The sequence below is a fragment of the Scyliorhinus torazame genome, chromosome 10 (assembly GCF_047496885.1).
Source record: "Scyliorhinus torazame isolate Kashiwa2021f chromosome 10, sScyTor2.1, whole genome shotgun sequence".
Lineage (NCBI taxonomy): Eukaryota > Metazoa > Chordata > Chondrichthyes > Carcharhiniformes > Scyliorhinidae > Scyliorhinus > Scyliorhinus torazame.
In genome coordinates, this window is record NC_092716.1 from 233445021 (window position 1) to 233467857 (window position 22837).

At 47.6% G+C, this 22837-nt stretch overlaps 2 protein-coding genes and 1 long non-coding RNA gene across 7 annotated transcripts in view; all 3 read left to right on the forward strand.

Annotated features, from left to right (window-relative positions):
• caprin1b (cell cycle associated protein 1b) overlaps positions 1-5459 on the forward strand; it is a 158883-nt gene extending 153424 nt beyond the window's left edge. For all 5 annotated transcript variants that reach the window (XM_072466579.1, XM_072466581.1, XM_072466578.1 and 2 more), the window contains one exon: positions 5106-5459. In XM_072466579.1, the coding sequence (XP_072322680.1) occupies positions 5106-5188 (83 nt within the window). In that variant the 3' untranslated portion in view covers positions 5189-5459. The remainder of the gene's footprint in view (positions 1-5105) is intronic.
• Positions 5460-7486: 2027 nt separating this feature from the next.
• Positions 7487-11237, forward strand: LOC140384929 (uncharacterized). Its single transcript, XR_011933222.1, has 2 exons — positions 7487-7603; positions 10256-11237. It is a non-coding gene; the product is annotated as an uncharacterized lncRNA (long non-coding RNA).
• Positions 11238-18119: 6882 nt separating this feature from the next.
• nat10 (N-acetyltransferase 10) overlaps positions 18120-22837 on the forward strand; it is a 122671-nt gene continuing 117953 nt past the window's right edge. Inside the window, exon 1 of the mRNA XM_072466582.1 lies at positions 18120-18279. The gene's annotated coding sequence lies outside the window, so the exon portion shown is untranslated. The remainder of the gene's footprint in view (positions 18280-22837) is intronic.

Sequence of the window (22837 nt, forward strand, 5' to 3'; positions counted from 1 at the left end):
AATCCAACAGCCTGTTACTGCACATGGACTACACAAAATTAGCTGCCTTATTTTAACTGATGTCTATACTCTTACTGGATTTGTTCCTGTGAGAGAGAAGAAATTTTGTTCATGGATAAAATACATTTAAATTGCCCTAACCTCCAGCACAGCCAAGATGAAACTCAGTATTTCTAAGCATATGCACACTGCCTATTCAAACTCAATCTACTGTTGTGACAAACAATTAACATAGCCCATTAGCAATGCATTTGACAACTTATTTTAAGCTGTACATCCATTTTTGTCACCTGGAAATCACTTTCAATACTTGTCCTGTGGGATTCTCCAGCGGGATCCTCTGCTTCGCCAGCAGCGCCCTCACACCCACGGGTTTCCCGATGGCGTGGGATGGCCACAATGAGAAACCCCATTGGCCAGCTGCTGGATCAGAGGGTCCAGCTGTCGGCAGGGGCACGCTGCGTGGGAAAACGGGGCTGGCGGGATGGAGAATCCCACCCGTATTGTTTAATATAAAGCAATGTTTAATATAAAGCAAGTGCTCTGGGTGTAAAAATGTATGAATATATCAAAAACTCTTGGTATTGAATATGAAATGAAAGTTGTCTGCCGGTCAGAACTATTTACAGCACAGCTGGAAATAGTGATTTACTTGCAATACATTATCCCAAGAACCAGAGGGTCAAACCTGCGACACCTACCCGTGTTCCAGATATCCTCACTTGCACTATGGTGCTTTGCTACTGATTGTGCAAAAAATGTATGTACTTGTCTGTGCTCATGTGCCTTGAAGTGTATTTATTAAATGTGTCCTTTCGCACGTATGTGCGGAGAAACCATACCCCTCTTTGCCATCTTGTATAATCGCTCCCTTGTATGCTATGCATGTTATTGTTTCCAATCACATTTTTATACCCTACTTCTCCTTGGCTTGGACTCTTTCTTTGCATTCATTGTGATTGAAAACAAATGAGCTTCAGTTATTTGAAGAGAAGTATATCATTGACAGCAGACTATTTGATTGTTTGATCCGCTTCGGTTCTGTAAAGAATGGGCCCTGATGGGGAAACTACCTGATTTTCTCTTGAGTCACATTGGCTTAATTTCTGCACCATTCTACGCTGCACTTCACACTGCAGCTGCAATGTAGATGCAAAATCTTGTTTGTAGAAAGATGTCATCTTTTACAGCATTGAACTTGTTTTATTCTGATTTCTTATTCTTTTACTGGATGTGAGCTTCACTGTCTAGGCCAGCATGTACTGCCCATCCAATGTTGCCTTAAGGTTGTGATGAACTGCCTCCTTGAACCGCTGCAGTCCATGTGGTGTAGGTACACCCACAGTGCTGTTTGAGAGGGAGTTACATTATTTGATTCCAGTGTCAGTTAAGCAATGACAATGTATTTCCAAGTCAGGGTGGTGAGTGGCTTGGAGGGGAATTTCCAGGTGGTAGATTTCCAGGTGGTAGATTTCCTAGGGATCTGCTGCTCTTGTCCTTCTAGATAATAGTGGTAATGGGTTTGTTTGGTGCTATCTAAGGAGCCTCGAGTTCCTGCATCTTGTAGATAGTACACTCTGCTGCTACTGTGTATCAGTGATGGAAGAAGTTAATGTTTTGGAAGGGATGCCAACCAAGCGGGCTGCTTTGTGCTGGATGGTGTTGAGCTTCTTGAGTGTTATTGGAGCTGCGCTTATCCAGGCAAGTGGGAGAGTATTCCGTTACACTCCTGACTTGTGCCTGCTAGATTGTGGACAGACTTTTGAAGAGTCAGGTGATAAGTTACTTTCTGCTCGGTTACTAGTCTCTGACCTGCTCTTGTAGCCACAGTATTTATATGGCTAGTCCAGTTCAGTTTATTTTCAATGGTCACCCCCAGGATGTTGATAGTGGGGGTTTCAATGGTTAATGCCATTGACTGCCACGGGGCGATGGTTAGATTTTCTCCTGTTGGAGATTGTCATTGGCCGACACTTTTGTGGAGTAAATGTTACTTGTCAGCCCAAGCCTGAATATTTTCCAGGCCGTGCTGCATTTGGACACTGACTGCTTCAGTATCTGAGAAATCGCAAATGGTGCTGAACGTTGTGCATCAGCAAATATCCCCACTTCTGATCTTATGATGGAAGGAAGGTCATTTATGAAGCAGCTGAAGATGGTTGGGCCTCAGACACTCTCCTGATGAACTCCTGCAATGATTTTGTGGAGTTGAGATGACTGACCCCCCCAATAACCATATTTCTTTGTGCTCGGTATGATTCCAACTAGCGGAGAGTTTTCCCCGATTCCCATTGACTCCAGTTTTGCTCGGTCTCCATGATGCCATGGATCAAATGCTGCCTTGATGCCAAGGGCAGTCACACTCGCCTTACCTCTGGAGTTCAGCGTTTTAAAAAAAACGTTTTTACTGAGTTTTTGTGGTATAAGCGTGGACAATGTGTTCAGCTCTTTTATCCATGTTTGAACCAAGGCACCTTTCCTGCTGATGGACCATTGTGAATTTGGGTATTCTGCAAACTCTACATCTATATATTAAACAAATATTGCCACTGAGAAACTTGAACAATAAAATCACAATGTAAAATATTGTAATAGTTGATCTTCTAGATTAAGAATCTTAATCTTATAGATAATCTCAATATAAAGTGACAACACGGCGGCACAGTGGTTAGCACTGCTGCCTCAATGGCAGGGGCCCAGGTTCAATTCCGTCCTTGTGTGACTGTATGGAGTTTGTACATTCTCCCTGTGCCTTGTGTGGGTTTCCTCCGGGTGCTTCGATTTCCTCCCACAGTCCAACGATATGCAGGTTAGATGAATTGGCCATCCTAAATTTTCCCCTTACTGTACAGCGATGTACAGGTCAAGTGAGGTTACTGGATGGTGCTGGGAGTGAGCCTAGGTAGGGTCAGTTCAGACTCAATGGCCGAATGGTCTCCTGCACTGTAAGGATTCAATGACATTAATTTTTCACAATCATATTTAGTCTATATATGTGCATGTAGAGTAAGCAAAATGACTTGGAAAATGAAACTGCAGTACTGTACTGAACTTGTTTCTAGAGCAATATTTCTCCCCTCGATTGAGCTGGGCCCAGGACACTTCCATTTCCTAACACTATGGAAAATTGCTTGGTCCATTTTTCTGTGTGCTGTAACTTGATCCAGTTTGAATAAAGGCTATATTTGAGTCCAGGTGGTTGAAGGGTATCAGCTAAAACACCGTAGAGTGGCAGTCTTAACCAGCCTCTCTGCTAGATTACACATTTTCCAATTTGTTGTACCCCACTCAGAAGCTTTTATGCTTTTGTATTCGGTATTTACTGGGAGGTAAATTATATTTATTTTTGTTAGAATAGTGTAAGATGCTGGACCAAAATGCAGAATTGTCAACAGATTGGTGGTATCAACTGCCAATTATCTTGCTCATTTATTTTTGTCTTTATCCTGCTTCTGTTTTTTTAGTGTTGAAGCTGTTGACCACATGCCAAGTTTGATTTTTTTTAAGGTAGAATCAGTTGTTCTAGAAATGTTAACTTTAGGACTTCCATTATTCTCTTTAAAAGAGATTATTGTTTTTTTTCCCTCCAAATCAACCCCTGATTGTATTTTTAAGAAGCAATGAATGGTGGTGGTATAAGTGAGGGTGTTTGCTGGGAGCAGTTCTAAAGATGCACAGTCTTGAGACAGTAGGTTTATTGCAATAGGGAATTAAAAGGTTTACTGTAAATTGTTTCCAGCCTGGCCTGTCTGACTTAACGGATGAGCCATGGTTCTGATTTCTGACTATTAGCAGTGATTTCCCTTACTAGGAAGTGCAGACATGAATTGAGATCTTAATTCAATGTGGATTTTATTGATTAAGCTGCCCCCTGATTGAAATGTAGGGCTCTTTTGCTGGAATTAATCAGTTTGCGTGTGACATACTATTGCTAAAGGAATAGTAAAATATAGTTGCAGCATTGAGGAGACTTGACAGGGTGGATGCTGGAAGGATGTGTCCATTTGTGTGAGAGACCAGAGGTAGGAGGCACAGTTTAAAAATAATGGGTCGTCCACTTAAGACAGAAATTATTTATTTTTAATGTGAGATTTGAGTGTCTTTGGAACACTCTTCCCCAGAAACGGATGGACAAAGTCATTGAATATTTTTTAAGCAGAGGTTGATGAATTCTTGACTAAGGAGTCAAAGGGCATCGGGGTAAGCAGAATGTGGAATTCAGGGCACAATCACATAGCCAGGATCTTATTAAATAGTGGAGCAGGCTCAAAGGGTCCAAATGGCCTACTAATTTATATGTTCGGACATATGTCTCTGTTATGATATTTGTACATTAAAAATATATATTAATTTAGACATTTGAGGCAATGATGCAGTATATCTGTAGCTTGTTGCATTGTTGACTCTTATGAGCACAAACTTCTGTTTATTCTGCATGCCTTCTAGATACCTTCAATTAGACTTTATATTCCCAACAGTTTATCTTCATGAATAAAACAGTGCTGATGACTATTCAAAGAGAGTTTAGCGTCATTGTTGGTTCAGCTGGTGAGCAAATGGGTCGCTGGAGTGATCTCAAAACGTTCAGATTTCTAGTGACAGCATGCAGCAATCACTTGGGATCCTTTTGTCTATGAAGAACATGACTGTACTATGTTTTATTTTGTTATTGGTGCTTTATTTTGGAAAACATTTTGAAATACTTGTGTTTGTAATAAGAGCCTTTGTTTAACATAGCAAAATGTCAATGTCTCTCAAAGTTAAAGGAAATGCAGATGCTGTAGGAGTTGGGGCAAATAGTTAACACAATCAAAGAAATAGATTTTTAGACAAAAGAAGCATAGAGTGGGTCAGAGTCGAGTGTGTAAGCAACATAGTTATCAAGTTATGTCTAAAATCTCAAGTTTATTTTTGAAACATCCTTTAAGTATGACCAGGTAGTTGAAGGGTATCAGCTAAAACTCCGTAGAGTGGCAGTCTTAACCAGCCTCTCTGCTAGATTACACATTTTCCAATTTGTTGTACCCCACTCAGAAGCTTTTATGCTTTTGTATTCGGTATTTACTGGGAGGTAAATTATATTTATTTTTGGTCTTATTTTGCAGGCCGGGCAGGATTGATAAGGCCCAGAGGTATGAATAAAAAGATTGTAACTGCGACTCAGATGACAGCTCAGGAAGTGATTTAAACTGGACCCTCCCTCCCCATGCCTGATGGAGGGGCTTTTTGTGCAACTGTGAAATATTTCAGACAGCAATCATAAATACCACAAGAATTCATGGATTATTGTACCCTCGACAACCCGACTTGTAACATCCAGCTAGTCCCCGACAGTGGAATCTAATGCCTCCTTTGTGGCAGTGATTGCACATTGTGATTTTTTTAAAAATAAAAATACCCTAAAATAAACCACACACTGTAACAAGAAAAACAAAATAAAAGTTTTTACAAAAATTGAACCATGATTTTCTGTTTTTTTTCTCCTTGGTCTGTGTTTGGCCTGTTTAATTTTCCTTGCTCCTCTTCTAAAATAGGTTTCTGTATTGGTACAATTCACAGTGGATTCGCACAAGTCCAACAATTATTTTCCAAGGTAATTTTTAAGCAAAAGTCTGTAACATTTCTCCACATAACCACTCATTTTGCAATTGAGCCTTAATGAACAAAATACTTGAGTCAAACAAAAATAAACAATATGTAGGATGGGAAATGTCTACCAGTCTCTTAGTGATAATATGGCCAATGGTTTCTGGACCACCTTTAAAAGATCATTTTTGTCCATTTGACAGCGAGTGTTGGATTCTCACCTGAGACTGGAATTTGAATTCCAGTTTTGATGCTTTTATATATGCTGCCTTTGTGGAAGTGAAGGAGAATTTGTGTGGGGGGTGGGCTTCCAACCCTTATCCCTCAGTTCCAGATGCTGACCACGCTCTAGCTGTTCATCTTCATGTGTGAATCTAGACTGAGTGGTAACAGACTGTAACTGTCTGAACTGCAGTGTAACATACATTGAAAAGTGGAATCTGTATCATTGTCACCTTAACCCAGTTAATCCCAGGTGAAGAATGGTTGCATTTAATCAGATCAGAGATGGAATATAGAGTGTTCCTGGTTTGTCAAGCTTAATACTGTAAATCATAGAATCCCTACAGTGCAGGAGGAGGCCATTTGGCCCATCGCGTCCATACCAGCTCTTGGAAAAACCACCCTACTTAAGCCCACGCCTCCACCCTATCCCAGTAACCCCACCTAAACTTTTTGGATACAAAGGGGCAGTTTAGCAAGGCTAATCTACCTAACCACATCTTTGGACTGTGGGAGGAAAGTGGAGCGCCCGGAGTAACCCACGCAGACACGGGGAGAACATGCAAACTCCACACAGATAATCAGCTGAGGCCGGAATTAAACCCGGGTCCCTGGTGCTGTGAGGCAGTCGTGCTAACCGCTGCCACCATTCCGACTTTTTGAGCAAGTTTCAAAGCTTCCTCCAGTACAGGTTTTGTGCTCAGGGATTCTAGGTTTCTCTTTGTAAAGCCTTTGGCTGATATCTTTAATCTGTGCCATAGAGGCTGCTGCTGAAAACATAACCACAAGGGGATTCTGAACGGAATAATTTCATACATGTAGAATTGTAAGAGATTGAAATTTATGATTAATTACAGCTGTGCTTTTTAAAATTTAATGAGTTTGACTCAAGTATCTTTGCCAATTGAACAATTTCCAAGAATTAAAACTTCCTAGTTCGGCGAAGTATGTAGGAATCTTGATCCAAGTTTATCACAGGAAAAGCCCTTTCTTCCCCTCTGCTTCACATTGTATATTGTTCTGTCCAAATAACTTTGCAGGTGTTGGTATGAACTACTAATCATGTCCACTCATCGGTTTATTAAAAATAATAGAATTAGAAGATACCGATTACGTTATCCTGATAGCTCATTGGGTACATACCAGGAAGGCGTTCCCTTCGGTCTGTAATTGGCTGATTTCCCCATATTTAATGCAATTTTTCTATTGTGCTAACTGGGTTTACCTAGTATTGCTGCCAATACCAAAAATGATGTGGAGATGCCGGCGTTGGACTGGGGTGAGCACAGTACGAAGTCTTACAACACCAGGTTAAAGTCCAACAGGTTTGTTTCGATGTCACTAGCTTTCGGAGCGCTGCTCCTTCCTCAGGTGAATGCAGAGGTCTGTTCCAGAAACACATACACTTATAGCCAAGTTCCGCACACATGAGTGCGGCCTCAACCGGGACCTGGGATTCATGTCACATTACATTCATCCCCCACCATCTGGCCTGCAACATCCTACCAACTGTCCTGGCTTGATACAATTCACACCTCTTTAACCTGGGGTTACCCCATCTCTGGATCTGTAAAGATTTAATCACCTGCTAATGTTCGCATTCCTAGCATTGTTTGGCATCTTTGAATTTGTCTATATATGTGTTTCTGGAACAGACCTCTGCATTCACCTGAGGAAGGAGCAGCGCTCCGAAAGCTAGTGCCATCGAAACAAACCTGTTGGACTTTAACCTGGTGTTGTAAGACTTCGTACAATACCAAAAATGTCAACAGAACTTCTCCCTCTGGTGATTGATGTAAGTACTGCAACTTCCCATTTAGCTCATTAAAAAATTGCCTTAGTTATTCAGTGAGGAAGATTAAAAAGGTGTAACTATCATCTTGTTCCTGAATCTTTAGTTACATTTTTTTCTTTCTCTTGAAGGCAATGGTTCTAGACATGGTAAAATTCCACAAGCACTGCCCAGTGACTATACTTGATATGCAAGCCTAGATTGTGTTGCAGACTCGGATTGTGGACAACTAAGGCTCTTTCCACTTGGTTTCCACACAAGCACATCTCCAGCAAGCTAGCAATTATGAACAGGAATCATTGCATATTTATTTTTTTATGCCATCCTTAAAGTTACAAAGCCAGTGCGTGGAGTGGACAGGGCAAACCCCTAATCCATCTCTGCTTGCTCAAAAAAAAAAAATTCAAATTGAAGCTAATTCATGGTCTCCACAAAAGTGAGACACAAGATCCAAGCCAACAAGAAAAGGCACCGCACTTCATTTTGGACTTGATTTGGCGCTTGATCTTCATTCTGTCAAAGTAATTCAAGTAGTGGCCAACCAATTTGATAGAGCAACGGGAGGGCCATCTTGATTCGCATGGGTCAATACTGCAGCAGCCAGAGCATATATCAATGGACAAATTGGAGCAGCTCCAAATACATAAGAGTACTGCTTTGTTCTATTCAGTTTTCCTTCCCAACTCTCAACATGCAGGAGGTGGGATTTACTGTCAACTTCAGCAATGAAGAAACCAGGAAACGTCCATTGTAACAGTCACAGCTGCACAAAAAAAGCTACATTTTTAAATTTACTAAGTATGTATTTCTTGCTCTTGTATAGTCTTGAAAATGTCTGCAGCCATTTGACTGCAGTATCATAACCAAATCTGAGCTTTTGCTTAGTATCCACATGTACGGAATCGGTTGTGATCAAGACCAGAGACCCTGGCTGTCTTTTATTAGAACCTTCCAATCTAATAGATGCTCAAGCCACTTGGTGTGATTAACAAGCTTAGCCCTGACTGGGAATCAAACCAGAGTTTGGATTGTGTTTCCTGCTGTCAGATGCATGGCACTTTACCTGAACTAACCAATACAGCTGGAATTAATACTTTTGTTCAGACCGCTTCTGAAATATAGAGCTCACTGTCAATAATCATCATGAAATCACGATCCACAATTCTGGAAAATGAAAGAACCATTGTATTTGAATAGGTAGAGCGGATTTAAATTTCAGTCCTGGAATGCAGTGCTGTTGGGGTCTGGTAAAAACATATACATGATAAAAGTTGCTTAATTTCTCACCGCATGTTATTGCCATTCTTTTCTGAAGTTGAACATAAATTCCACTGTGGGTTAGTGAACAAAGCATTATTGTGCAGAGAAGTTAGAAATTCCAGGTAACTGCTTTCAACAATATTCCTCATTGTTAAATCCCATTCTCCAAACAGAAGATTAGCTAAGTAATTCAACATAAAGTAATTTTTTAATGTTTTTGAATAATGTGGTGCAGAGGCTTATTAAGAACTCGTGTAGCAAAGACAGAAGTTAGACTATGCAATTTTAGTGTGTTAATGCACTGTCCCACAAAGCAGTGTTCCTTTTCATTAATATTATTGTGATAAATTGAAACTTAGAATTTTGATATTTTTAAAAATTAAGTGGCAATTTAGCGTGGCCAATCCACCTACCCTGCACATCTTTGGGTTGTGGGGGTGAGACCCACAAGACACTGGGAGAATGTGCAAACTGAACACGGACCGGGGGCCGGGATCCAACCTGGACCCCTCAACGCCTTGAGGCAGCAGTGCAAGCCACTGCCCTCCCTGAATTTTGATGGGAGTCTTATGGCATTGAACTCGAAATCTGACTCCATCCCACAGAAATGAGGTTGACTCTTAACTCACCTTTGAAATGGCTGATCCAGCCATTCTGGCAAAGCTAAAATTAAATTGAATCAAAATCAAAGGCACAGCCAACCCTTTTGATCCTTGGGAAAGTCCTCAGAACATGAACGTTTTTGCCCAAACTGGGAACAGCTGGCTCACAGAAATCAAGCAACAGTCATTGGCTGAAAATCAAACTCTCAGCATATATTAGGCCCTGTCATCTCTGTCCTATCCCAAAGCAGGACAGACCCATCAGCAGCAGCAGTACAGTTGCTGTGCAGTCAGGAGACTGATCTTGGGAGCTCTCACTGTTGACTCCGAACCTCCTGAAGTACAATGGGATCAGGTCAAACAAAGTGAGAAAATCTGATATCTACTTCCTGCACTTCCATGTCAAATATTGTCACAAGTAGGCTTACATTAACACAGCAATTAAGTTACTGTGGAAAGCCCCTAGTCGCCACACTCAGGCGCCTGTTCGGGTGTCTGCGTGGGTTTCCTCCGGTTTCCTCCCACAGTCCAAAGATGTGCAGGTTAGGTGGATTGGCCATGCTAAATTGCCCTTAGTGTCCAAAATTGCCCTTAGTTCTGGGTGGGGTTACTGGGTTATGGGGATAGCGTGGAGGTGTGGACTTGGGTAGGGTGCTCTTTCCAAGAGCCGGTGCAGACTCGATGGGCCGAATGGCCTCCTTCTGCACTGTTAATTCTATGTAATATGTATGTACACTGAGGGAGAATTCAGAATGTCCAAATTACCTAACAGCACGTCTTTCGGGACTTGTAGGAGGAAACCCACGCAGACACGGGGAGAACATGCAGACTCCGCACAGACAGTGACCCAAGCCGGGAATCAAACCTGGGACCCTGGCGCTGTGAAGCATCAGTTATTATTTTGCCATTCACTGTAAATTGCTGTCCTCTGGTTTTCGCCTCCGCTGTCAATGGGAACCGTTTCTCTATCTGCTTTGCCCATATCCCCCCCATGATTTTGAACACATCAAAACTACTTCCATCTTTTTCTCCTCTCATCAAAGCACAAGGTACCAAAGGAAGATCTATTCTTGATGGAGGACATCATTTTTCATGTTATTAATAATGAAGGAAAAAAACACTGAATTTCATCTGGAAATATTAGACTTTAAATAAAACTTGTTTCTTTAAATAGTCACAAGCTGAATTGCTGCAGGGTGATTCTCTTCAGAAACAATAGAATCTCACCCTGTTACCAGACAAGCATCCAGAAACTAATTGCTACTTCTGGTAAAGACAACGGCCATCTCGTCAATCAAGAGATTCCCTGTGTAATGCCCAGATTAGTTTTTGTGGATTCGCCTTCCCATTTAGAATACACAAAGAATAGGTTAAAGGCCAGCTGAAAACTGTCCAGATGTCTGTGTGTGAGAAGTGTTAAGTAAAAGCCAGCAAGCACACACTCAGTACCCCTGAAAATAGTCATTTTGCAGGAATATTTCTCTGACTAAGTCAGCAAAGACCACAGTTGAAACGAGAAATGGGAAACTTCACCAAACTACAGAACACTGGAATCGCAGAACCGACTATTTGCCTGCTGATGATGACTATTGGATTCTCAAATAAACGCTCCATCGTCTACTCCTCATGAGTCCAGGACTGTTATGTATATCTTTTCAGTATTTACTTTAAATGCAATTCTGCCTTCTAATTTGTATGAATGTTTATGCAGATGTTTTACCGTTGTCTTGCCATTAGTATTTAATAAACTCACTCCACCTTTAACTCCAGGAAAACAGGTTAAGTTGGTTCTTTTTAAAACATAACTTGAGTCAGGGAAAAGGAATCCACAGAAAGGGATCCCTTCTGGATTAAATCTTGAATAAATATAAGGGGCGAGGTTCTCTGCCCAGTGACTCCAGAATCTCAAAACCCACTTGAGCGGAGAATTGCATGCGAGGGGAGAATCGTGGGCGCTGCCATGTGCTCCACAGGATGCCATTCTCCGGAGTGCCTCAGCAGTGGCGACAATGCACCCGACTCCACATGTGCAGTAAACACCATTGGCATATCATTAATGGGTCTGACCTGGTATTCTCTGGGGCCACTGCAATGCTCTGCCTCCGCGAGGAGGCAGTACCGACAGCGGGATTCACTTGTGGTTTTAAAAATCAAGAAACTGGCGCCGTGGCTGCTGAAGGAGAGGAGCGAGGACATGGTCCCAGAGGTGGGATCGTGGACTGCCGCTCCTGCTGCTGGTGGGGCTGGCTTGGTGGTTGTGGGGTGGGGTGGCTTCTGCCAGTGTCGGCGTGTGGATTGGCAGGGGATGGGCCATGGGGTTCGGGTGACCCCCTCCCCCACCCCGGAGTGGATTGTCCAGGCATAGACTGCCACTGTCACTTCCTGCAAGGCACCCATCTTGCTATGACTGCCCCCGGGTGGACAATGATCAGGCAGAGTGACGCCAGCCGTATGGGTGCTTCCACCACCATCCACAACTGGGTGCCACCCGCCGGCAGGGCATCACGTGGCCCACCAAACGGGGATGACCACAGTAATCTCTACAGGAGGGTGCGGACAGGGGCCGCGGAGTGTATCACCGGCATGGGTAGAGCCATCCATGGCACCCCTGTCAGCAGAGATGGGTGCTTGGGCCAGAGGCCCCCACAGTGCTGGGCACCGACGGGGAAGGGGGGCCGTGAAGTGGGCAGGGTGCCGGGGAAATGGTTTTGGTTGGGCGTTGGGGGAGGGAGAAGGGTGACGGGGCTGGGGCTGCAGTGCAGACCGGGGCCACTGTGTAGCCTGGGGGGCTCACACCATGATAACATGTCTGCCTTTCACCCTCTGCAGATGATTGACTTTGGGATGCAACTAGGAATGGCGGCCTTCAACCTAGCCACCAGAGCCCTGGGGGGATGCATTGAGGCTATACGATCAGGAACTGCTCGGGGAGGACCCTGCAGCAGCAGAGCTTGCCCCAGAGGAACAGGAGCCAGCAGCCCAACAGAGCGAGGAGGAGGTGGGAAGGCCGCTCTGCATTCGGCCACGTATGTACCAGCAACGCCTGTCATTCAAGGACCTGCCGGACCGGAAATGCCGTTGAAGATCCCAGCTGAGCAGAGAGATAGTGCAACATAACTGCTGGATCATGATGCACCTGGAACCGCAGGGGAATGGGGGAGAATATCCGCTCCCGGTGGCCATCAAGGTGACGGTCGCCCTGAGTGTGTACATCACGGAGTCCTTTTAGACAACGAGTGAGGATCTGTCCAGAGTCTCCACAACCTCTGCACAGGTGCCTCCGTGCCATCACGGAGGCCTTGGATGCCCAGTCGGCACAATATATCAGCTTCAATGTGGACCATGCCCGGGCAGCGGAGTTCGCCGCTATCGCCGGGATATCCAAGGTCAGAGATGATCAATGGGATGCAGGACCTGCAGGATGCAGGAGCACTGACCCATGATGTGGCAGTCTTCACAAACCGAAAGGGGTTCCACTCGAACGTGCAGCTGGTGTGTGACCATCCGATGCGCAGGTTGCACGGCTGCGCTCAATACCTGGGCAGTGTGCATGACACCTCCATCCTTGCGCACTCAACAGTTCCCGACAACTTTCGAGGTGCACCTCAGGAAGCCACAGACTGACACGGAGATCCGCTGCGACGACGGCCATCCTGAAGATGCAGTTCAGGTGCCTGGACCGCTCAGGAGGGGCCCTCCAGTATAGTGCTAGGCGAGTCTCCCACATTGTAGTGGCCTGCTGTGTCCCCCACAATATTCTGCAGTAGAGGGGCAATGTGCTGGAGGAGGAAGATGAATGGCAGGCTTCGTCCGATGAGGAGGATGGGAGGGCACGGGCCTCGGGCAAGCACAGGAGGCTTCACAACATAAGAACCAGATCCAGCATGCACGGGACGCTCTAACCACCAGATTCACTGACTAGAGGCCTGGCGAGCGGCACAAACCCTTCTGACAGAGCACTCCGAGGCAGATTGGAACTTTTGTGCACAGGTGTTTATTTTGAAAATAACATGTCACCATCACTATAAAGGTTTGTGCCCAGCTCCTAACACTATCCTATGTGCTGCACCCGTGCCATCTTATATGGTGTCTACCTTTCTGACCTTCGAGGCCATAACGCTACATCCAGGTGGATCCCCGGGTGGTATATCGGGAGTGGAGGTGGCCTGTTGCGAATCCTGCCCTGTGACCTGGGTCCCTTTGGTGGCCGTCCTCTGGTAGACTGGGCCTGGATGGGGCCAGCAGTTACTCAGGTGTCTCAAGTGGCGTAGTGCCACCCTTTTCTGCCCACTGCCCATCAGATGCGGCGGGAAAGGGCCGGCGGGGGGGGGGGGGGGGGGGGGGGGGGGTGCGGAGGAGACCAAGGCGCTGTGGTGTTCTAGCAAAATCTCTGCAGGAATCACTGGCAGGACCACATCACCTCCCGCTGGGTGCCGATGGTTCCCAGGCTACTCCTTGGGACAGGGCTTCCCCCGACGCCATCAGTCCTGGAGGCCCGCTCGCGTCTTGACCAAGGTATCCATGCTTGCCGCCCTGAGGCACAGGGACTGGGCCACCTCCCTCTGGGACTGTGCCACCTCCCTCCGGCATTGACGCAGGACAGCCAGTGCCCGGACAATGCTGACTATGCCCTCAGCCATAACCTGTTGCGACTGGGCCAAGCTCTGGAGCATCACTGTAATGTCCAGGTGGCCCTGGTACATAGCTACCTGGGACACAGCAGCCCTGTCCTGGCCTTGGCCACCACCTGCACGGAGTGCCCCAGCCTTGGACCATGCTGACCCGTGTCCGATACCTTCGCCCCAAGGTCTCCACCGTGGGCACCACCAGTGTGGTGCTGGCCTGGTAGGCATGCATTGTTGGCATCGCTGTACAGGAACACGTGTGTGATGTGCACCAAATAGGAGCCACTTCACTGAAGTGCGCAACTGAGGACAGTGTCTCTGGGATGGTGGAGGGTGTTGGTGCCAGCTGTGATGGGAAGTTGGTGTCGTCCCTGGACTGGTGCTCCGGGGTGTCTTGGGCTGGCGTTTGGGGGCACGGGTCACTGTCCGTTGCTTCTTCTTCACTGCCATCTGCTTGGGGTTGGGGGACACCACTTGTTGTCTCATCCCAGGTGATCTTGCAAGACAGGGTGCATGATTGCATCACAGGTTGGGTGGTAGGCAGTGGTGTGGAGGAATGTGGGGTGGACCACGCATGCCATGGGAAAACGTAACTCAGCGGGATCTCACTGGTTGCCCGATACCAACCTCTACATGCTGACTGCCCTCTCTCCGGGCCCACCGACCAGGTCCAGTCTCTGCATTCCGTGGCAGTGAGGGGCCCTCGGTCCGGCGGTCCCCTGCTGGTCTACTCTCTCTCCCTGTGGTTATGTGCTGCCTTCTCCTGGGGGAGTGGGGACGGAAGACAGAAAGCGCACTGTTAGACAGTTGGGCGTGGGGTGCACATGGGTGGGTAGCTGGTGGCCTTCGTATCCAGGGCACTGGCCATGGCGGGCAAAATGGGTCCTGGCATGTGGTGCAGGTTAGGGTGCGTGCTCACTGCCGTCGGGTGGGTTTCGGTTGCCCTCCCGGGGGGGGGGGGAGGTTACGGATGTTTGGGACTGGAGTTAGTGCCAGGGTCATAGTGCTGCCCACTCAAGCTGGCCGCCCTGAGGAGGTCATACAGCTTCTTTCGGCACTGCTGTCCAGTCCTAGCTGTGTGGGCCACGGCGTTCACGGCCTCTGCCACCTGCTTCCAGGCCTAGTGTACAGCGGCAAGTGACAGCCTCCTTCCCACCCTGGGGAACAGGGTGGCCTGCCTCTCATCCACAGAATCCAATAAGGTCTTGGAGTTCTGCATCTGCGAACCAGGGTGCCACTCTCGGTGCTGCATCTTGTTGGCTGGGGTGAGTGTGAAGAGTGTAGTGCTGATATGCGGCTTGTCAGCCTCTCGAGTGCCAATCCTGACTCCGTCGAGTCGGGCACAATTTTTCATCAGAATCGCTCGAGTCCCACGAGGCGCCGGTGCTGGCCCATTAACATCATGAATTGCTTAAGGACTGGCGCCAATTTAGTAGTCATGGATTTCCACTGATTCAGTCTCGGCTTCAACACTTAGATTGGCCATGCTAAATTGTCCCTTAGTGTGCAAACGTTAGGTGGGGTTTTGGGATTGCAGGGAGGGTGGGCCTAGGTAAAATGCTTTTTCAGAGGGTCGGTGCAGACTCGATTGGCCAAATGGCCTCCTTCTGCACTGTAGGGATTCTTTGAGAGACAAATCTACTTGAACTCATCCTCCCCAATCTACCTGCACATTAATGTCCACAGCAGCATTGGTCAGAGTGACCACAGCACTGTTTTGGTGGAGACAAAGTCCTGTCTTTACATTGAGGGGTTTACTCCATTACGTTGTGTGGCTCTACCAAATGAGAAATTTGGAACAGATCTCTTTGGCATTCCTGAGACTATGTGGGTCATCAGCAACAGCTGAACGTCTTGGGAATTCCTCCGCATTGAGGATGACTTGCTTCCACTCTGGGGAGGTGGGCTCGCGGTGGCAGAAAAGTCCGGTCCTGGATCCACAGACTCTGCCACAGGTTTGGCAGGTGGTGTTTGATGAGGTGGGTAGGTAGGATGCTCTGGATTCTGTGCTTTCCTGCTATATTCCAACGCAATATGCAAGCTAATGGCCTAGCAGATTCCTGACTACCATTTCAATCAAGCTAGGGAATCACCCCAGGTTCAATGAATATGCCAGGAGCAGCATCCGGCATATAATAAATGAGTGCCAACCTTACAAAGCTGTACATGCTTTCTATGGACAGAGCTAAGTAATTCCACAACCAACGTCCTTTGGTTCTATTGAGTTCTACGGTTCAAAGATCAGCTCAAGTCTCTGCATCTAGTTTATTTTATTCTGACATTTTTACCATCCGGGTGTTTATTATTCTGGGTGCTATGATTATTATTACGGCTTTTAAAAACTATGCTGCTCTTGCCCATGTATTTGCTTTGTTTGGCCCCTTGTTCTGCACTGTAACCAATCACTGTTTGTCAATGTACCATTTGTCAATGTTCTCTGTTGATTATTCTCTTTGTCTACTATGTACTTACTGTGTACGTTCCCTCGGCCGCAGAAAAATACTTTTCACTGTACTTCAGTACATGTGACAAATCAAATCAATCAATCAAAGTATTATTCTGGGTGTTTTTATGATTATAGCAGGTGTTTTTATTGTTATCCTGGGTGTTTATTATTCCAGGTGTTTTTATTGTTCTCCCAGGTGTTTTTTAAAAATAAATTTAGAGTACCCAATTATTTTTCTTTTCCAATTAAGGGGCAATTTAGAGTGGCCAATCCATCTAACCAGCACTTCTTTGGGTTGTGGGGGTGAAACCCATGCAGACACTGGGAGAATGAGCAAACTCCACACGGAGAGTGATCCAAGGACTGGGATTCGAACCCGGGTCCTCAGCGCCGTAGTCCCAGTGCTAACCACTGTGCCACCTGCCACCCCTTATTCCAGGTGTTTTTATTGTTATTCCAGGTGTTTATTATTCCAGGTGTTTATTATTATCTGGGTCTTTTAAAATTCCGGTTGGTTATATTATTATTCTGGGTGCTTTTATTATTATTATTATGGGTGTTTTCTTCTTATTTATTGGTTGTTTTTATTATTATTATAAAACATAGAACATACAGTGCAGAAGGAGGCCATTCGGCCCATCGAGTCTGTACCAACCCACTTAAGCCCTCACTTCCACCCTAGCCCCGTAACCCAATAACCCCTCCTAACCTTTTTGGTCACTAAGGGATATTTAGCATGGCCAATCCACCTAACCTGCACGTCTTTGGTCTGTGGGAGGAAACCGGAGCACCCGGAGGAAACCCACGCAGACACGGGGAGAACGTGCAGACTCCGCACAGACAGTGACCCAGCGGGGAATTGAACCTGGGACCCTGGGGCTGTGAAGCCAGTGCTAATCATTTGTGCTACTGTGCTGCCCATTATGGGTGTTTTTATTATTATTTATTGGGTATTTTAATTATTATTATTCTGGGAGTTTTAATTATTATTATTATTACTCCGGGTGTTTTTACTATTATTACTCCGGGTGTTTTATTATTATTACTCTGGGTGTTTTATTATTATTACTCTGGGTGTTTTTTTAAATTATTATTACTCCGGGTGTTTTATCATTACTCTGGGTGTTTTTTTAAATTATTATTACTCCGGGTGTTTTATTATTATTACTCTGGGTGTTTTTTTATTATTACTCCGGGTGTTTTTATTATTATTACTCCGGGTGTTTTATCATTACTCTGGGTGTTTTTTTAAATTATTATTACTCCGGGTGTTTTATCATTACTCTGGGTGTTTTTTTAAATTATTATTACTCCGGGTGTTTTATTATTATTACTCTGGGTGTTTTTTTATTATTACTCCGGGTGTTTTTATTATTATTAATCCGGGTGTTTTATCATTACTCTGGGTGTTTTTTAAAATTATTATTACTCTGGGTGTTTTTTTATTATTATTACTCTGGGTGTTTTTTTATTATTATTTCTCCGGGTGCTTTTGTTTGTTCATCCGGGTGTTTCTTCGCCCCCGGATGTCGGGGATGCTGATTGGACAGAAGCGTAGTTGACGTCATCAACGGGCGGCTGGATTCGTATGGCCTGAGTTTCCGGTTCCGGTTGACTCGCGCTCAGGTCGTCAGGGCTGCAGATCGGGAAACGGACCGGATCGAGAGAGAAAATCGGACCTTCCCTCCCGCCGCGGAGACCGGAGCCCCCCACCCTGGGAGACCGGCAAGTTCAAGAGCAGCGCCGGTGAGGAAATGACAGAAACGAGAGGGGAGAGTGCGCGCACGCGGACAAAATAAACAGGATAGATCCACGTGTACCCACAGAGAGAGAGTGTGTACCCACAGAGAGAGTGTGTGTACCCACAGAGAGAGAGTGTGTGCCCACAGAGAGAGAGTGTGTACCCACAGAGAGAGAGTGTGTACCCACAGAGAGAGAGTGTGTACCCACAGAGAGAGAGTGTGTACCCACAGAGAGAGAGTGTGTACCCACAGAGAGAGAGTGTGTACCCAGAGAGAGAGTGTGTGCCCACAGAGAGAGAGTGTGTACCCACAGAGAGAGAGTGTACCCACAGAGAGAGTGTGTGCCCACAGAGAGAGAGTGTGTACCCACAGAGAGAGAGTGTGTACCCACAGAGAGAGAGTGTGTACCCACAGAGAGAGAGTGTGTACCCACAGAGAGAGTGTGCGCCCACAGAGAGAGAGTGTGTACCCACAGAGAGAGAGTGTGTACCCACAGAGAGAGAGTGTGTACCCACAGAGAGAGAGTGTGTGCCCACAGAGAGAGTGTGTGCCCACAGAGAGAGAGTGTGTACCCACAGAGAGAGTGTGTACCCACAGAGAGAGAGTGTGTACCCACAGAGAGAGTGTGTACCCACAGAGAGAGTGTGTACCCACAGAGAGAGAGTGTGTGCCCACAGAGAGAGTGTGTGCCCACAGAGAGAGAGTGTGTACCCACAGAGAGAGTGTGTACCCACAGAGAGAGTGTGTACCCACAGAGAGAGTGTGTACCCACAGAGAGAGAGTGTGCGCCCACAGAGAGAGTGTGTACCCACAGAGAGAGAGTGTGTACCCACAGAGAGAGAGTGTGTACCCACAGAGAGAGAGTGTGTACCCACAGAGAGAGTGTGTGTACCCACAGAGAGAGTGTGTGTACCCACAGAGAGAGTGTGTGTACCCACAGAGAGAGTGTGTGTACCCACAGAGAGAGTGTGTGTACCCACAGAGAGAGTGTGTACCCACAGAGAGAGTGTGTACCCACAGAGAGAGTGTGTACCCACAGAGAGAGTGTGTACCCACAGAGAGAGTGTGTACCCACAGAGAGAGTGTGTACCCACAGAGAGTGTACCCACAGAGAGAGAGTGTGTACCCACAGAGAGTGTGTACCCACAGAGAGAGAGTGTGTACCCACAGAGAGAGAGTGTGTGCCCACAGAGAGAGAGTGTGCCCACAGGGAGAGAGTGTGTGCCCACAGAGAGAGAGTGTGCGCCCACAGAGAGAGCGTGTGTACCCACAGAGAGAGTGTGTACCCACAGAGAGAGTGTGTACCCACAGAGAGAGTGTGTACCCACAGAGAGAGTGTGTACCCACAGAGAGAGTGTGTACCCACAGAGAGAGTGTGTACCCACAGAGAGAGTGTGTACCCACAGAGAGAGTGTGTACCCACAGAGAGAGTGTGTGTACCCACAGAGTGTGTGTACCCACAGAGTGTGTACCCACAGAGAGTGTGTGTACCCACAGAGAGTGTGTGTACCCACAGAGAGTGTGTGTACCCACAGAGAGTGTGTGTACCCACAGAGAGTGTGTGTACCCACAGAGAGTGTGTGTACCCACAGAGAGTGTGTGTACCCACAGAGAGAGTGTGTACCCACAGAGAGAGTGTGTACCCACAGAGAGAGTGTGTACCCACAGAGAGAGTGTGTACCCACAGAGAGAGTGTGTACCCACAGAGAGAGTGTGTACCCACAGAGAGAGTGTGTACCCACAGAGAGAGTGTGTGTACCCACAGAGAGAGAGTGTGTACCCACAGAGAGAGTGTGTACCCACAGAGAGAGAGTGTGTGCCCACAGAGAGAGTGTGTGCCCACAGAGAGAGAGTGTGTGCCCACAGAGAGAGAGTGTGTGCCCACAGAGAGAGAGTGTGTGCCCACAGAGAGAGAGTGTGTGCCCACAGAGAGAGAGTGTGTGCCCACAGAGAGAGAGTGTGTGCCCACAGAGAGTGTGTGCCCACAGAGAGAGAGTGTGTGCCCACAGAGAGAGAGTGTGTGCCCACAGAGAGAGAGTGTGTGCCCACAGAGAGAGAGTGTGTGCCCACAGAGAGTGTGTGCCCACAGAGAGAGAGTGTGTGCCCACAGAGAGAGAGTGTGTACCCACAGAGAGAGTGTGTACCCACAGAGAGAGTGTGTGTACCCACAGAGAGAGAGTGTGTACCCACAGAGAGAGAGTGTGTACCCACAGAGAGAGTGTGTACCCACAGAGAGAGTGTGTGTACCCACAGAGAGAGAGTGTGTACCCACAGAGAGAGAGTGTGTACCCACAGAGAGAGAGTGTGTGCCCACAGAGAGAGTGTGTGCCCACAGAGAGAGAGTGTGTGCCCACAGAGAGAGAGTGTGTGCCCACAGAGAGAGAGTGTGTGCCCACAGAGAGTGTGTGCCCACAGAGAGAGAGTGTGTGCCCACAGAGAGAGAGTGTGCCCACAGAGAGAGAGTGTGTGCCCACAGAGAGAGAGTGTGTGCCCACAGAGAGAGTGTGTGCCCACAGAGAGAGTGTGCCCACAGAGAGAGCGTGTGTGCCCACAGAGAGAGAGTGTGCGCCCACAGAGAGAGAGAGTGCGCCCACAGAGAGAGAGTGTGCCCACAGAGAGAGAGTGTGTGCCCACAGAGAGAGAGTGTGTGCCCACAGAGAGAGAGTGTGTGCCCACAGAGAGAGTGTGTGCCCACAGAGAGAGAGTGTGTGCCCACAGAGAGAGAGTGTGTGCCCACAGAGAGAGAGTGTGTGCCCACAGAGAGAGAGTGTGTACCCACAGAGAGAGTGTGTGTACCCACAGAGAGAGAGTGTGTACCCACAGAGAGAGAGTGTGTACCCACAGAGAGAGAGTGTGTGCCCACAGAGAGAGTGTGTGCCCACAGAGAGAGAGTGTGTGCCCACAGAGAGAGAGTGTGTACCCACAGAGAGAGAGTGTGTGCCCACAGAGAGAGTGTGTGCCCACAGAGAGAGTGTGTGCCCACAGAGAGAGAGTGTGTGCCCACAGAGAGAGAGTGTGTGCCCACAGAGAGAGAGTGTGTGCCCACAGAGAGAGAGTGTGTGCCCACAGAGTGTGTGTGCCCACAGAGAGAGAGTGTGTGCCCACAGAGAGAGAGTGTGTACCCACAGAGAGAGTGTGTACCCACAGAGAGAGTGTGTGTACCCACAGAGAGAGAGTGTGTACCCACAGAGAGAGAGTGTGTACCCACAGAGAGAGTGTGTACCCACAGAGAGAGTGTGTACCCACAGAGAGAGTGTGTACCCACAGAGAGAGAGTGTGTACCCACAGAGAGAGAGTGTGTGCCCACAGAGAGAGAGTGTGTGCCCACAGAGAGAGTGTGTGCCCACAGAGAGAGAGTGTGTGCCCACAGAGAGAGAGTGTGTGCCCACAGAGAGAGAGTGTGTGCCCACAGAGAGAGAGTGTGTGCCCACAGAGAGAGAGTGTGTGCCCACAGAGAGAGAGTGTGTGCCCACAGAGAGAGAGTGTGTGCCCACAGAGAGTGTGTGCCCACAGAGAGAGAGTGTGTGCCCACAGAGAGAGAGTGTGTGCCCACAGAGAGAGAGTGTGTGCCCACAGAGAGAGTGTGTGCCCACAGAGAGAGTGTGTGCCCACAGAGAGAGCGTGTGTGCCCACAGAGAGAGCGTGTGTGCCCACAGAGAGAGAGTGTGCGCCCACAGAGAGAGAGAGTGCGCCCACAGAGAGAGAGTGTGCCCACAGAGAGAGAGTGTGTGCCCACAGAGAGAGAGTGTGTGCCCACAGAGAGAGAGTGTGTGCCCACAGAGAGAGTGTGTGCCCACAGAGAGAGAGTGTGTGCCCACAGAGAGAGAGTGTGTGCCCACAGAGAGAGAGTGTGTGCCCACAGAGAGAGAGTGTGTACCCACAGAGAGAGTGTGTGTACCCACAGAGAGAGAGTGTGTACCCACAGAGAGAGAGTGTGTACCCACAGAGAGAGAGTGTGTGCCCACAGAGAGAGTGTGTGCCCACAGAGAGAGAGTGTGTGCCCACAGAGAGAGAGTGTGTGCCCACAGAGAGAGAGTGTGTGCCCACAGAGAGAGAGTGTGTGCCCACAGAGAGAGAGTGTGTGCCCACAGAGAGAGTGTGTGCCCACAGAGAGAGAGTGTGCGCCCACAGAGAGAGAGTGTGCGCCCACAGAGAGAGAGTGTGCGCCCACAGAGAGAGAGTGTGCGCCCACAGAGAGAGAGCGTGTGCCCACAGAGAGAGAGCGTGTGCCCACAGAGAGAGAGCGTGTGCCCACAGAGAGAGAGCGTGTGCCCACAGAGAGAGAGCGTGTGCCCACAGAGAGAGAGCGTGTGCCCACAGAGAGAGAGCGTGTGCCCACAGAGAGAGAGCGTGTGCCCACAGAGAGAGAGCGTGTGCCCACAGAGAGAGTGTGTGCCCACAGAGAGAGAGTGTGTGCCCACAGAGAGAGAGTGTGTGCCCACAGAGAGAGAGTGTGTGCCCACAGAGAGAGAGTGTGTGCCCACAGAGAGAGAGTGTGTGCCCACAGAGAGAGAGTGTGTGCCCACAGAGAGAGAGTGTGTGCCCACAGAGAGAGAGTGTGT